This window comes from Acanthochromis polyacanthus, chromosome 19 (genome assembly GCF_021347895.1).
Source record: "Acanthochromis polyacanthus isolate Apoly-LR-REF ecotype Palm Island chromosome 19, KAUST_Apoly_ChrSc, whole genome shotgun sequence".
Taxonomy (NCBI): Eukaryota; Metazoa; Chordata; class Actinopteri; family Pomacentridae; genus Acanthochromis; species Acanthochromis polyacanthus.
In genome coordinates this window covers 18,534,130-18,548,809 of record NC_067131.1, presented here as the reverse complement: position 1 = coordinate 18,548,809, position 14,680 = coordinate 18,534,130, and the positions used below count along the sequence as shown (strand labels likewise).

General features: G+C 41.5%; 1 protein-coding gene across 2 annotated transcripts; it reads left to right on the top strand.

Moving 5' to 3' along the window:
- The first annotated feature begins 348 nt into the window (after nt 1-348).
- tmem184ba (transmembrane protein 184ba) lies at nt 349-14,386 on the top strand. 2 transcript variants are annotated; one of them, XM_022217281.2, is made up of 10 exons: nt 349-1,167; nt 1,254-1,295; nt 4,018-4,251; nt 5,086-5,251; nt 8,916-9,006; nt 9,244-9,411; nt 9,709-9,878; nt 10,332-10,526; nt 10,820-10,846; nt 11,576-14,386. In XM_022217281.2, the coding sequence occupies exons 3-10, from the start codon at nt 4,018-4,020 to the stop codon at nt 11,803-11,805; spliced, it is 1,281 nt and encodes a 426-aa protein (XP_022072973.1). In that variant the 5' UTR covers nt 349-1,167; nt 1,254-1,295; the 3' UTR covers nt 11,806-14,386. The 2 variants fall into 2 exon arrangements, with proteins under 2 accessions (XP_022072973.1, XP_022072974.1); XM_022217282.2 differs by lacking the exon at nt 10,820-10,846 and having other exon boundaries at nt 352-1,167.
- Nucleotides 14,387-14,680: the final 294 nt, after the last annotated feature.

Genomic DNA, 14,680 nt, shown 5'->3' with positions numbered 1-14,680 from the left:
AGATCATTGATGGCTCTTTTAACACAATATAATCAGAGCAAAGCTGAGAACTAGAGGTCATAGAATATTTTGCATTCACAAGCTGAGTTCACTGAAGCAATATAAAGTATGATTTGAACCCTTAAAGTAAATGCTGTTGAAGGGGATGTTTTTTGTTTTTTTTTTTACTGTTGCAGATGTATCAAGTTCAGAGTGACCTCTTAAAGCTTCACTTAATGAGAAAGTTTGCAGGTTTCTCTCTGCTCTGGTCTGCTTTTCTTTTCTACCCCTGGCTTCATTTTTATTGTTGCTTTTAACTTAGATTTCCCACTTACCCCTTTCAGCGTAAATAAATGCTATATATACTATTGTGGTTTTTATTTTCATTTATGTATGAAAAGATATTATAAAAAGATAGTAGTCACATTTCTGTACTGCCTTAAGAATTTCTGTACTGAGCAGCGATGGGATTTGACTGTTTTCAAAGGAATACAAAGTAAAAACAAAAGTCCTTGGACTAGAATAAAACTCATAGAAGTTTTTATTTTAACAGGAATTTATTATGGTGAATGTCCTTGGCCCACATACACTGACGACACAGTTAGGACAGGAAACAAACAGCGCATCATCCAGTTTGTGTGTGGGAACAGTATTTACCTTTATTGGTACATCCTCCACATTTTCCCTGCTGCTGGACCCAGAATAGAACTGCGCAGGCTCAGCCTTCAGGACTCAAACCACGCCCCTTTAGGGTTATTAACGCTACTCGGTGTGTGATTGGCTGAGCTGGCTCGTCCTGGTGGAGTGGGCTGTGCTTGTCAGATCTGCAGTTAATCCGACAGGGATTGAAGCGGCGGAGTGTAGAAAGAGCAGCGGAGGGGAATGACCCACCTTTTGTTGCTGTAATTCTCCAAACTACAACTTTACACACTGCAAATGGACACACGGAAGCAATAAAACGATAGAATAGAAGCTGTGTGACATGAGAGACAAACTTTAGAGGTGAGTTTTTGCGGGAGACGCCGAAGTGTTGACGGGGCAGTCCATAGAGGACTGACTCAACATGGATGTTCGGGGAGCAACGGTGCGACTCTGAAGGGGAATTAAGGCCGTTTCTGGGTTATTTCTAGCCGAAGAGTGTCTCTGACGGAGCTGAGGAGGATTTAAAAGCAACAACTAACTTATCAGGTGAGTCTGGTTTCTTAAACGGGCTAGACATACTTTGCGAGAACACTTTTTCACCCGGCTAATAACAGTGTCTTTCTCAATTTCAGGCAAATTCATCAGTGATTTGTTGCGGCTAACCGTTAGCAGAGGTGAGTCTTTTAAGCTAACCCTGACCACAAACAGCAGATTTGTGATTAATTTGTTTAAATGTCAGCCTCATTTCCATTGTATTCAAACTTTGTAAACCAGGTTTACCCATGAACAGACTGTATTATTCACAGTAGCTTAACAAAATCACTGTTATGGAACTAACTTCAAGTTCCAAAACGACCAAACTTGAGGGTAGCTTTTTGACGAATAAATCTTCGTGCTGTTGTTGCCAGTATGCTAATGCAGTCGGGCTATCACCCATATTATTACTCATTCTGAATTATAAGCACACTGTCTGCCTCCCGTTACCCCTTTCCATCTGTTGCTTTATTCCTGACCCCCTACCCCCCTCTCTCTCTCTCTCTCTGTGTGACCACACAGACTGACCTTTTTTGCCTTTCAAACACACAGATGTCCCTTTGCTTCAGCACAGCATCATTTCACTGTCACTGGTATTGTGTGTGTGGCTGCTGATGCCTTCACTTCTTCTTGTTGACATGTGGATCTGCTGATCGCCTGCAAACCAATACAAATGACCTGCTGCCTCTCTCTGTGTTGCACGGACACCTAAGTGCGCACAAATGCACACATATGCACACACGCAGCCAAATAATAACTTGTCTCACGTGTAAATGCGTGAACAGGGCCTGATGTATTTTTTGAAACCACCAAATTAAGTCAGTAGGGTTTACCATAATTATTGTTGGAAAGAAACTAAATGGTGGCTTGCGTGTGTTTTGTGGATGTGTATGGGCTGTCATTATGCCAGCCTGTCATTGTCCGTGCTGTTTGTTCTCTTTGCTGTATGACTTTTGGTTGCTGTGCTACTCTGCCAAACAGGATAATATGTCAGACTGCAGGCTACTGTCTGTCTCTGTCTCTCTTTCTGATTCAGTGGCCATTCTTGGCAGCGATGCCCGCTCTTATTATTTATCATTATTATTTCTGTCTACACCCATGTGCGTGTGGATTTGCATAAGCCCCCCACTCCACCTTCATAAAGTCAAGGTCTCTGTCTCCCCCGAGCTGAGTGTTGAATGCCAACTGTCTGTCAGGGTAGAAGAGCAAACCTACCCTGAGAACATGCCATCCTAGAGACAATGACTGACAGCTTATGTAACATATCTGGTGGCCACTTCAAGCCAAGTCATCTTCAGAAACCGTGGCTCGTGGACACAGCAGCAAATATCACATCTTTTGTTTACATGGAACTAGATTTAGCCACTCTCTAGGCTGTTTCTGTTTAGCCCAGTGGTCAGATATGGAAGAAAATGCTTGTTTTTGACAGCTTTAGGAAACATTTTTAGATCCTCTCTTGGTCTGAATGATTTTGGGAGAATATCTGTGATTTTTCAGACAAATAATGTGATGTATCATGCAGTTTTATAAAGTCAAGCTTTCAATATTCACTGTGTAGTAGATTTAAAACATGTTATTGAGCATCCCTACATACAAAATCATTGAAAACATAACTATCACACAAGGAGGAAGCCTGAATTTGTAAAAGGACTGACTCAACAGTGTAAGTTTCTGAATCAGATGTGCTGCAATACAAATGAGGTGTGACGTTTACGTAATGCATGCCTGAAACATGCAGTATACATTGATCAGTGGGCAGCACAAACAACGCCTGAAAGTTTCAGTGTGCTTGAATAAGATAAAGATTTGTCAGTGGTAGTCTCAGCCAGTTGCTGCAGTTTGTATATTCTAAATGACATTGTTTCAAATGTGATTTAATTTTGAAATGGCTAAATTGCTCAGCCTTTTTCCATTCTGTGTTTTTATCATATCCAATATTGATGACCCAAGGATTGGATAATATCACATCACATGCAGGATTTTACAGTTAGCTTGTTTTTGAGTTGCAGAAAAAAATCAAAGATTGAAAACATTCAACTTTATATGTCAGATTTACTTGTTAGTTTTCTTAATCAAATCAAATTTTGCTATTTTCCTGGCTCAGAACTGTGCTTGATTGGTCCATATACAAGAAAGTCTGAGTCTCTGTTCCCTTATTTGTTCCATATTTTGCTTGTGTAAGTGAAACCCCAATTCACAAAACTGGTTACAAAATTTAACTTTTCATTTTGACACTAGCAAAAACCTTTTTGGGAGGCTCCAAAAATTCCTCAGTGCAGCAAAGACCCTGCATCATTTCTCATCAGTGTTAAAGTAACATACAAAGAGGATCAGTGAATCCCAAAAATACCAGAATGCCTCGTAGCATTGACTTGCTGCTTTGTCTTAATGTGAATAGCTCAGTATATGCTATGAAGTTCACACACTCCACTGTTGTTGTCTATTTGACAACAACTAGATAACAATCCTGAAAATCTACTTGTTGTCAAATGGCATTGTGGGAGATGTTGGGATTAAGTAAAATCCTGTATGTCCATAGAGCTGAACACAGATACCATCCTAACAGTAGGACACACATTCATTACTCACAGTGAAATCGACCTGCAGTGTGACTGTTTGTCCTCCATCCGTCTTCCTACCTCACATTACACATTACACTGATAACACAGGGTGTGGTCTATATTCCAGGTTGATGATTACTGGTGGTGGTGAGTGTCATACTTTGTGGCCTGTGTCAGTCATTGAGGGAAAAAGAGTTTTTGAGCTACAGTGTGTGCACATACACACGTAGATATGTCTTGTATTCTGTTCAGGGAGCTCTGCAGAAGTGTGAAAGTTTAACAGCCTCTGTGTCACTTCCAGATGTTAAGGCTGTGGAGGCGAGACGTCCCGCTGTCAGAGAGGCTAGGGGAGGACTCTCCTCTTGTCGCGGCTCCTGGTCCCCCACCCACAGCAGCTCCGATGGGGCCCAATATTTCATGGCTTCCTGAAGCCCCACTGCTGGGCCCTGACCAGCCCATCTTCCTGATGACTCCAGCAGCGCAGGCTGTGTCTGGCTTCTTCGTCTGGACTGCACTCATCCTCACCTGCCACCAGGTAATAGGCCCTGAATTCTACTTATGCCTGATAATACCTGATTATTTTCTCAGCTGAAAGTATGAGTGTAGAGCTCTGACTGAGCAAACTGGCTGTTCAGACAAAAATGTGTTCTTGACAAAGACAGGCAAGTGTTTGTGTGTGTTGATTAATGCATAGGTGATGTGATCCTGCAAACACACACATCTGCTCAGGCCCAGAGAGGGCCAGAGGTTGCTTGGCAACATCCCTTGGCAGGTGTTTATTTTTTTAATACAAAGCATGAATGCACAAAAATTAACCATGCGTATAAAGGTAGAACTCTTACTGTAGGTAGAAGTAAAACATGTCTGAACTCTGGCAGAAAAAAACAGATGGAGATTTTTTTTCTCTTCCACATTCCTGTGGCATGATATCAGGTAATGTGTCGATTGTTGAGGTCAGTGACACTGACAGACTGATAAGACAGTAAAGAGACGTCACTGATACACGGTACAGTCTGAATATATGACCGTTTTAGTTTGATTCTCCCACTGTTGTTTAAGCCTCATAAACACTCTATTCCAGACTAGTTGTGAACTCTCTGCTGTGTTATCTTCTTACACAAGATTTTAAGCCTGTTGCCACAAACTTACTAATCATGATATGAAAAGGAAAGGAGCTTTTCTCATTTATGACACAAAACTGTGGGCTGTGTTACTTTAGTCTATCCTGCACTATATGATTTGTTTTATTTTAATGTTGTTCTGATCTTTAGTCTCACTTTTTTACATATTGTAGTTTAAAACAAGGTTTAAAAACTCAAACCTGTTTTTGATGTTTAATCTGTCAGAATGTTTTCTTTGTCTGTCCCAGATCTACATGCATCTGCGGTTCTACAGCTCACCCAGGGAGCAGCGTCACATCGTGCGGATCCTCTTCATCGTTCCTATCTATGCTTTTGATTCGTGGCTCAGCCTCCTCTTCTTCACCAATGATCAGTACTATGTGTACTTTGACACAGTCAGAGACTGCTATGAAGGTAAGGACGTACTTATGTCTTTATGCTGTCAATGCCATGTTAAGAGGTTTTTATTCAATCCCAAAATCCATGTAGGATAAAACTTTGAGCCTTTGTGATACATTAAACACACAATTACATTCTTATACTATAACATACACAGTTAAATCTTTTTCACCTACTATCCCAGTGGAGTTATTGAAACACATTGTGATCATGTGGGATTGAGGATGTATATTCTGCCCTTCCATGCTAAACAGATTATTGCACCCATACAAATATAAGGTTTTTTCTGTGCAGTGCCCTCTCCCCTTTATTAAAGTCGTGACTTTTCTGTGGTAGACAGACAGAAGCTTTATTTAGTAGTTTGCTGAATTTTGAACTGACAGAAGACACCTTTCCTTAGACAGTGAATCAAAGAGCAAGTTAATCATCATCTCCTTTCATAGAAACTGTCTTAATCTCCTCTTCAACCTAGACTTTTATTGAGGCTTGATATAACTTAAAGGATGGAATTGACTTTTGCCCTGCTTGTGCAGTGAAAGTTTTCCAAAAAGTTTCATTCGTATTCAACCGGTAGCTGCTTTTCTTCTACTCATTTCTTCCAATCTTCACATCTTCATGGACATATAAATGGGAACTTTGGTTTAGGTGTCATATTGAGTTGCATTAGGACAACTGGCTTTTAAAAGGAAACATGAATCCGAATGGAGTGCAGATTGGATGAGCTCAGAGGTCATTGTAGGCGGACTCCTTGAAGTAGATGGGTGACGCAAACACAAGAAATGCTTCTCGATGTTTTAAATGCCTGACTATTTAAATCTAGCATTGATAGAAAGGGATGAGAGGCAGTTGACTGTCTGCACGTCTTCACTTGCATCAGTCAGTTGTCCTGATAAGGATAGAAATAGTCCACTCTCTGTGACACTTCGCTCATGCGTCACTTCCTGTGTTGGTGAAGTGATGATGCTTTTGAGTGTGGACTGGGGGCGTTCTATGTACGGTTCTGCTTTTGGCAGGAAGAGCTGTTTATATTGTGGTCGTCATATAGTTCCCTCACACAGATGGCTCGCCTCCTCTCTTTGGTATCATCTCCCCTCCCCTGACAATTCTTGTCACGCTTCCACTGCATGTTTGTCAAAGCCTTTTTTAGTACCTCTCTAATTTCTCCTCCACTTCTTCTTCCGGTCCCACTCGTTGTCATTTGTCTCCTCTCCTCCTCCTGTTTTCCCTCCTCTTCCTACAATGCTGCTGAGCCCTGCCCAGATCTTTTCCTCAGCAAGGATGACCAACCTGTTGCATGGCAACTGTGCTCACAAATCTTCCTCATCAGCCAGACTGGCTGCATCAGATAATGAGTTTCTCTCAACCAAACTTGCTGCAAAGTTCCCATTCCCATTGTATGTAGGCCTACTGTATCACCGTGGCAACTAGCACTGCTGACGGCTGTCCTTGGAGAGAAGTGAAAGGGCATAATGGTGAACAACTGAGGCACAGTTGTCTAATGATCTGCTCCAAGCAGATCGACAAGTTCTCATCACACAGCTTGGGAGCTTACAACCTTTTGTCTTTTTGTATAAACACAAAAATGGCACATGCAGCTTCCTGTTCCCTCAGTATTGTCTGACAGGCATCTGACGTCAGACAGCGGCGAAGTTGCAGTTAGCGTGGGTGTAGTGAGCACAGAATAAGAAAAGGAGAATATAATAAGTGAGCTGACGAAACCAAAATCACTGCCAGCACTACAGCTGACATCTGCTTTGAGATCAATGTTGTGATACAACACTGCAACACCCACACACTCCTGAACCTCACACACAGCTTGGCACACACCCAGGATATAGCGCATTTTCACACGTTCACAGTTAAATGATACACACCTATATCTCTCCCCTTATTTTACCTCACATGCACTGTCGCACTGCCACATTCTCCCTGAGTGTATACACACACACACACACACACACACACACACACACACACACACACACACACACACACACACACACACACACACACAGGACATGAGGTTCCTCAGGGGGTTAACGGGATTAGCCCGGCTGTGTTTTTTCTTCTTTTTTCTTGGTCGTCATCGGCCTCACAGTGAAGCAGCACAGAGGAGAGATAATCCACCGGTCACAAGAGACAGGTCAATATTATTCAGCAAAGAAAAGGTGTGTGTTTGTGTGGAAGGTTTGATTTCTATCTTCAGCCGACAAAACTGTAGCTTAATGTTAAGAGGAAAAGAAATAGCACAAATATAAATCTGCAAAGAAAGACGTGAAACTCCTCAGGTTCCACTATGTGTGCTCTTTACCCAAATTGTTCTGTCCATGTTTTGTGGATCGCACCCTGCAGGCAGTCCAAAATCTTAGCTTTCCTCTGTTAATACATTCACTATCATGCTCATCAGTAAATAAATGTAAAAAACACTATTGGGCTTTGAGGTACTATTTCTGAAACAGGTAGTCTGACCTTTTTAAAGAAGTCACATTGCCATGCCTTATTTTCCCTCTCAAACAATATACAACTAAAGTCTACATAAAGGCATTTTTTGAGCTACAATTAGCACAGTCTGTTACAACATTATATATATATATATATATATATATATATATATATATATATATATATATATAATGAATTCTGATTCTGCTTTATATTCCCCTGCTGATGCTACAAACATGTGACAGGAAGAGGAGTGTTGTGTGACTGCTGGAGGTGTCTGTGGGTAAAACTAATTCACTGCTGTTGAACACTATTAACTGTTTTCTCTCAGTTTGAAGCTGCTGTTCTGAAAAGTTTCCATGTGCAGGTTAAAATCTTATATACCATATTTCATCAAAGCAGCAATAGGCAAATTTTACTTCAGTTTCTCATTATGATGTAATTAAGTCCTGATTGTACAGTTATGTTGTAAACTAAAAAGTGTTAATCTTCAGTATTAATCTACAATATAGAAAATAATACACGCTTTCAGTGGCTTTCCCCAGATGGCTAAAACGGAAGAACTGGAGTAACTGTGGTAGCTCTACCTGTTTGAAAGAGTAAAAAGAGCCCTGCTTTGGGCAGTACCCAGGCTGTTAGTGATAGCCATGTTGCTAATGGTACCACCAGCAGCCAGAAATGAATATGGAGTTACACAAAGACCAGGAAACCAGCATTCATGGTTGTTGGTATCTGTGAGACTTGGAGGGAAATGGAAATGATCCAGTCTTTGCGACAGTAATTCCTCTTGGAACCACTGTTTCAAAATAAGCAACAAAAACTATTAATATATTTGTTACAATAATAACAACACATGTGACCACTTGATCCGCTGAACAGTGAGTGAACTGGCTCCAGTCTTAGAGAACAACATTTTGACACGTCACAGTAGGAAAAACAGGCAAATGATGGCTCCTTTCCTTTTAGCTGCCTCAGAGTCCTAGCATTGTGTATGTTGGCTCACTGTCACGCTGTCATGGCTTCCTGGGACACTTGAATAGAACGAGGTCATAATTAAAGTTATTAGTAACATTTTCCTACAATGACAAGTAAACCTGTTCCGTGAAAAAGGAGAGCTCTTCCATAGACGTGAAAGTTAGGTGATGACAGCGCAACACCACAACCAGCAAAATGGTTTTCTCCTGTGGAAGTAGTAGCAAAAATTAAAACAGCCCAATCTTTCCTTGTTTCTCCTCAGCGTTTGTTATTTACAACTTCCTGAGTCTGTGCTACGAGTATCTGGGAGGAGAGAGCGCCATCATGGCTGAGATCCGAGGGAAACCCATAGAGTAAGTTTCAGATTTGTACAGCTGAACGACAGCTACATAAACTACTTCTAAAATGAACTAGAAAAGAATTTATTTTCAACCCAATATGAATCAAGGACATCAGCTGGTGTTTCATTCAGAACCATTATTCAGCATATTCTAACTTTTCCTGATCTGTCCTGCACATTTGACTGCATTAACACTAAATTCCCCGCAAGAAGCTGCTTTAACCATAATCCTGATGTTCGTGTTCACTAGGTCCAGCTGTATGTACGGCACCTGCTGTCTGAGAGGGAAGGCCTACTCCATCGGCTTCCTGCGATTTTGCAAGCAGGCCACTCTGCAGTTCTGTGTGGTCAAGCCGCTCATGGCCATCATCACCGTCATCCTGCAGGCCTACGGCAAATACAAGGACGGAGACTTCAAGTAAGAGAGGCCACAGGAGGGTCTAAACCTGCATTCACTTTGGGGTTAATCTATTTTTTCCTGTCTGGAGGAGCTGAGGTGCTTGTGGAATGTGGATTACTCCTTTCATTTTTCGATGGCTGTCCCAGACCAATCATCACCTCCTCCCTTAATCGTTTCAGTTTGGGGCTTTAATCTCTAATGATGAAATTTAGCTTTTAGCGTGACTTGTAACTACAGACAACCCACAATAATGACCCAGAATATCCAGACCAGCACCGTCAACACTGTCCTCTCTGATGACTTCTCTCTCCACAGCGTTGCCAGCGGTTACCTGTACGTGACCATCATCTACAACATCTCGGTCAGCTTGTCTCTGTATGCCCTGTTCCTCTTCTACTTCGCCACCAGGGAGCTGCTCAGCCCTTACAGCCCCATGCTCAAGTTCTTCATGGTCAAGTCGGTCATCTTCCTCTCCTTCTGGCAGGGTATGGAGACCGCACAAGACACAACATTATATTTGTTAAAAAGCACACTTCTATGCTACAGTATAGGATTGACTAGGTTGGTTATTCATTCATCAGACAAATGCTGTTATTCAGTTTGATTTAATTGGAGCAGATTGAAGGTTTCAGGGGCTGTTTGTGCTTCCTGACAGATCTGTGTGTACGACGTGATTCAGGCATGCATGCTGTGGTTTGACACATTTAACAGCCACACCTTGCACATTTTGCATTGCATCTATGTTGTGTCAGTGCTTTTACAGATTAATGCAGTCCTCCCTGCGTCAGAATCATGCTACTAATGTTGTCTTATGTGGAAATGATTCATCTTAGTTCTATTACACAGGGAATGTTGAACTTTAAATCCTCATTCTGATTTCACTGCATGGAAAGATTGTTGCGCTTTCACTAAGCCCTCTTCTCATTGTTTGTCATCAGGCATGCTGCTGGCCATCCTGGAGAAGTGCGGGGCCATTCCTCAGATCAACTCGGTGGAGGTTTCCGTCGGCGAGGGCACGGTCGCTGCCGGTTACCAGAACTTTATCATTTGCATCGAGATGTTTTTCGCAGCGCTGGCTCTGCGACACGCTTTCACATACAAAGTGTACATGGATAAAAGTCTGGATTTACACGGTGAGACCCAGAAGTAGAAATTTTAAGCTACTGCACGTCTAGTAAAATATCCGTTGCCCTACCAAAGTAAAAGTCTCAGTCTAAGATGTTCTAAAACAGCCTTTCACATGATTTTTTTTCTCAATTTTTTTGAAAAAATTTCTTTCCATTCCTCCCGATGCGTATTTTTTCCTTCACTTCCCATCTCTTTTTGTTGCTTCCATCTTTTCACATTACTTTATATGGTCTTCATTTTCTCCTTTCCTATATATTTGTCTCATTCTCTGTCTTTTCTCCTCTGCTGCATCATAAAGGACCTGCTCCTACATATGGAGAGTTTGGTAGGTGGAACACTGATGATGTTTACACCACAGTCTTAGGTTATGTGTGTTTCATGTTGCTGTTCTAGGTTTTTGTTACATTTTTTTTGTTCTGAGACATACTAAGACAGTCTCCGCTGTTTTTTTTTTTTTTTTTTTTTTTATTTATCCAAGCTTTCAAATCAGCCGTTTTTATTGTCTTTATTTATTACTGTTTTGATCAAGTTATTCTTCTTGCTTAGACAACATTTCCTTTTCCTCAATCATTCCCATTTACTTTCTTTTTTTCACAGTCCATTCCTGTCTAATGTCCCTCTTTATCAAGCCTTTCCTCCTCCTATCCTCTCCCTAAATCACACCCTCTGCTCCTGTAACAATTGCTCCTTTTGTCCACACTTGTTTTGCTTTTTAACACCCTTTAAATCACTGATGCCTCTTTCCTCTCATCTCCTTGTTTTTGTCCCTTTTTCTTTGTTCTCTTTGCACTAAATCACTCCTCTTCCCACTCTCCTCTGACTGTTACCTCCTCTCTCCTCATTCTTCCCTTTTCATTTACACATTCCCTTCCTTCCCTCTCCTCTGTGTTCAAAACACTGTAAATCCACCCTCTCTTAATGTTTCCTTCCTTCCTTTTTTCCCTCCACTGGATCAGTCCTATGCATTTACAAGCTGCTGATGTTCTTCCTTCATCCTCATTCACACTTTCTGTCTTTTCACTTCTAACTCTCGCTTGTCATTCCTCTCCTGCAGGCCGCTGCGCTCCAATGAAGAGCATCTCCAGCAGCCTGAAGGAAACGATGAACCCGGGCGACATGGTCCAGGACGCCATCCACAACTTCTCCCCGGCCTACCAGCAGTACACCCAGCAGTCCACGCTGGAGCAGGGGGCGCCACCGCCCGTCTCCCGCACACACAGTACCGTCAGCGGCCGCGGTGACACTGAGAAAACCCTCCTGCTCAGCTCAGACGACGAATTCTGAAGCCGTCAAAGCGGGGCCCTGCTCTTACCACAGCTGAACCTGGTTCAGACTGATGTCTTTACGGCAGAGAGTTCTTAGTCTTTCTGTGCAGCCGATCCTCCTCAACGTGCGAATGATTAGCGAGCCGTGTGTTTGTTTTTGGGACTGAATGCTGAGGCCTTTCCGCATTGACATTTCCCAGGCGTCTTGTTTGGTTGGAACACTTGAAGCTGATTTGGTGTTAAACTTGGAAAGTTTGTGAGTCACACTTGCACATGATGAATCATACTTGACATTTGGAACAAACGTTTTCTGGCTCGGGTAGAAGCTTAATTTGAAGTTTCAGCTCCGTCATGTTTCCTTCGCCCAAATGTGTGTCCCAGTGCAATCATCCTAATTGATGTTCTGTTTTATCTTCTGGTTGCGTTTTGGTTTGGGTTTTGAAAGCGGTGTTTTTTGGGGGGGTTTCCCCAGTCATGACTAAAAGCTGAATTTCTTCTTCTTTTTTTTTTTTTTCAAACTTGAAAGTGATATCTAGATATTCCTTTGCAAAAATGAGTTGGTCTGCCAATACATTAATGTGATTCAAAGCTGTCTTCAATACTGTGGTACTACTAGGAGTGCAAATGTGGTGCAAATTTACAGAAAATCCATGTTTTAGATGAATTGTTTGTGAGCTGGGGAGACCCTGGATTGTTGTGGCATTTTAAGGGACCCTCACAGCAGCATGGGGATGTATTTAAAGGGAAACCATGTCAGAAACACGTGTTAATGTCAACTGCACAGGTCTATGTTGTTATTGATATTGATGTTAGAGATGAGAGGCAGGCAGAGCAGCTTATAGATTAAACATTACATCTGCTCCAGTGAAGGGCAGCAGCAGAGGCGGTCAGGATTACACTGGTGGAATTGGGGCGTTATTGGAGCGGCTGGGATTAAAGCTCAGATAGTAGAAGTCCACAGGCCACAATGTAGGTTAAATGGATTGAGGGAAGAACAAAACAGCAGAGGAATATAGGTTACAGCCAACTTTAGATGTCTGCTCTTATTAATGGAACTTCACTGGAGTTAAACCTTTCCTCTGTTTGTTCACACTTTAGTCCACATGTTAAAGCTAGATGTAGTGAAGGGGCTTCTGCTGTTAACTACAGGTTGTGTATGATGTTTTATTTTTTTATTTGATTTTTTTTTTCTGTGGAAGTGGCATTTTAAGTTTCATGGGTTCTGATACAGTAACGAGTAGCTCTGAGTTTGCAGTGCGAGTGATGGAAGGAGTAACTGAAGCAGCGCTGAAATCCCCTGCTGGACGACCGCCTGTGTGACTGTGGGAATTGTAGTGATTTAATGCTACGTTTTCGTGCCTGCCTACGCTGATGTTGGACCAATCGAATCACACCAAAATTTCACAACCCCTGAAGATCACATGCAGGGTGATTTTTTTTTTTTTGCTTGACAAAAATGACTTTAAATTGGCGGGATTTCACAACGGGATGACTAAGAGTGTTTTCTGCACCTTCAGCTGGTTAAAAATCCAATATTCAGAACATTTTTTGTTTGTTTCACTACATTTTTGCACACAGCTTTTTATCCTGAACTCTAAACTGTAATATTATCCAGATGATATGGGAAAACATCAATGTTCTCTGTTAAATACATGCAATGCATTAAGTCGTTGTGTTTCTTCGAGTTGGACGCTTTTCTCTGCTTCCAGTCAGTCTTTTTTTTTTTTTGTTTTTTTTGGTTTGGTTGGTTGAATTTCACCGCAGTCGGAGCTGGTTATTTTTTACTCATAATTGGAGTTCTTGACTCATCTGAATGAGTCATCACTGAATCTGCCAACGTGTTTACTTGCAAATACTTTCACTTTACTTTGCTGTAGCTCCGTATGAACACCAGGGGGCCATACGGAGGGGATAGAAAAGATACTTGGAGCTTATCCCCAAGCATGCAGTTCTCACACATTGAGAGCTTGGTGCACAGAAAACAGAAAGCAACACTTTGTCTTAGTCACTTTTTTATATGACTGTCTGTGTGTTTTCATCAGGAAATAGCCTCAGACGGTGGCTGTAATTTCTGCTTCTGCCTCACATAATATTACTTTTAAATAGGAGAGAAGCCACATCTGTGCTCAGGAGCAGCGGCCTATTTTTAGACATTTTGCAAACTGGATTATTTTTAGTGATGACGAAACCCAGGCAACCTTTTTGTTGCGTTGCAGCTCCTACATTCAAGCTTCCTCGCCTGATATTACCATTTAAATGCTAAATATGCCGCACTTTGAATGCCATAATTCACTCATGCACTCTTCGTTCTGTCTCTCTGCAGTGACGTTCTTTGTGAGTTGTGTGAATATCCGTGAGACTAATGTTGTACATACAGTTTTAAGTGCTATCTACAGGAGGAAGCGTAGACGTGTGTGGAAATAGTGGTATATGCTGTAAAAGTCTGAGCAGAGAAGAAACAGAGACTTAGTTTTTTATTTTTATTTCAATAACTGTTTTGGTTTCTAGTTCTTTGTATATTTCGAAGCTGCTCATGATGCTACTATTTCATGTCAAATGGATAAAGATTTGAGTAAAAAATAAAAGATGTTTAGTCTGTATTTAAGTTAGCCACTTGTGTATTTTTTGTTTGATTCATGTTCTGTGAATGCCTTTAGGACACTTTAACCTATTTTTATCTACTGACCCTGATTTACCTGTCATGTGGAGCAACGTAATGTCTTCTGAGGTGCTTAAAATAGACCTTTGCAAGACTTTACAGGACAATGAAGTACAGCATTAAATTATGGGAAATGTAGATTCTATAATGAAGGACTGATGGTCAGGATGGGGTTCATCTGGTTGACACTACAGTTATGGTCTCTCTACCACCCTGCACTTGTATTTCGAGTGTA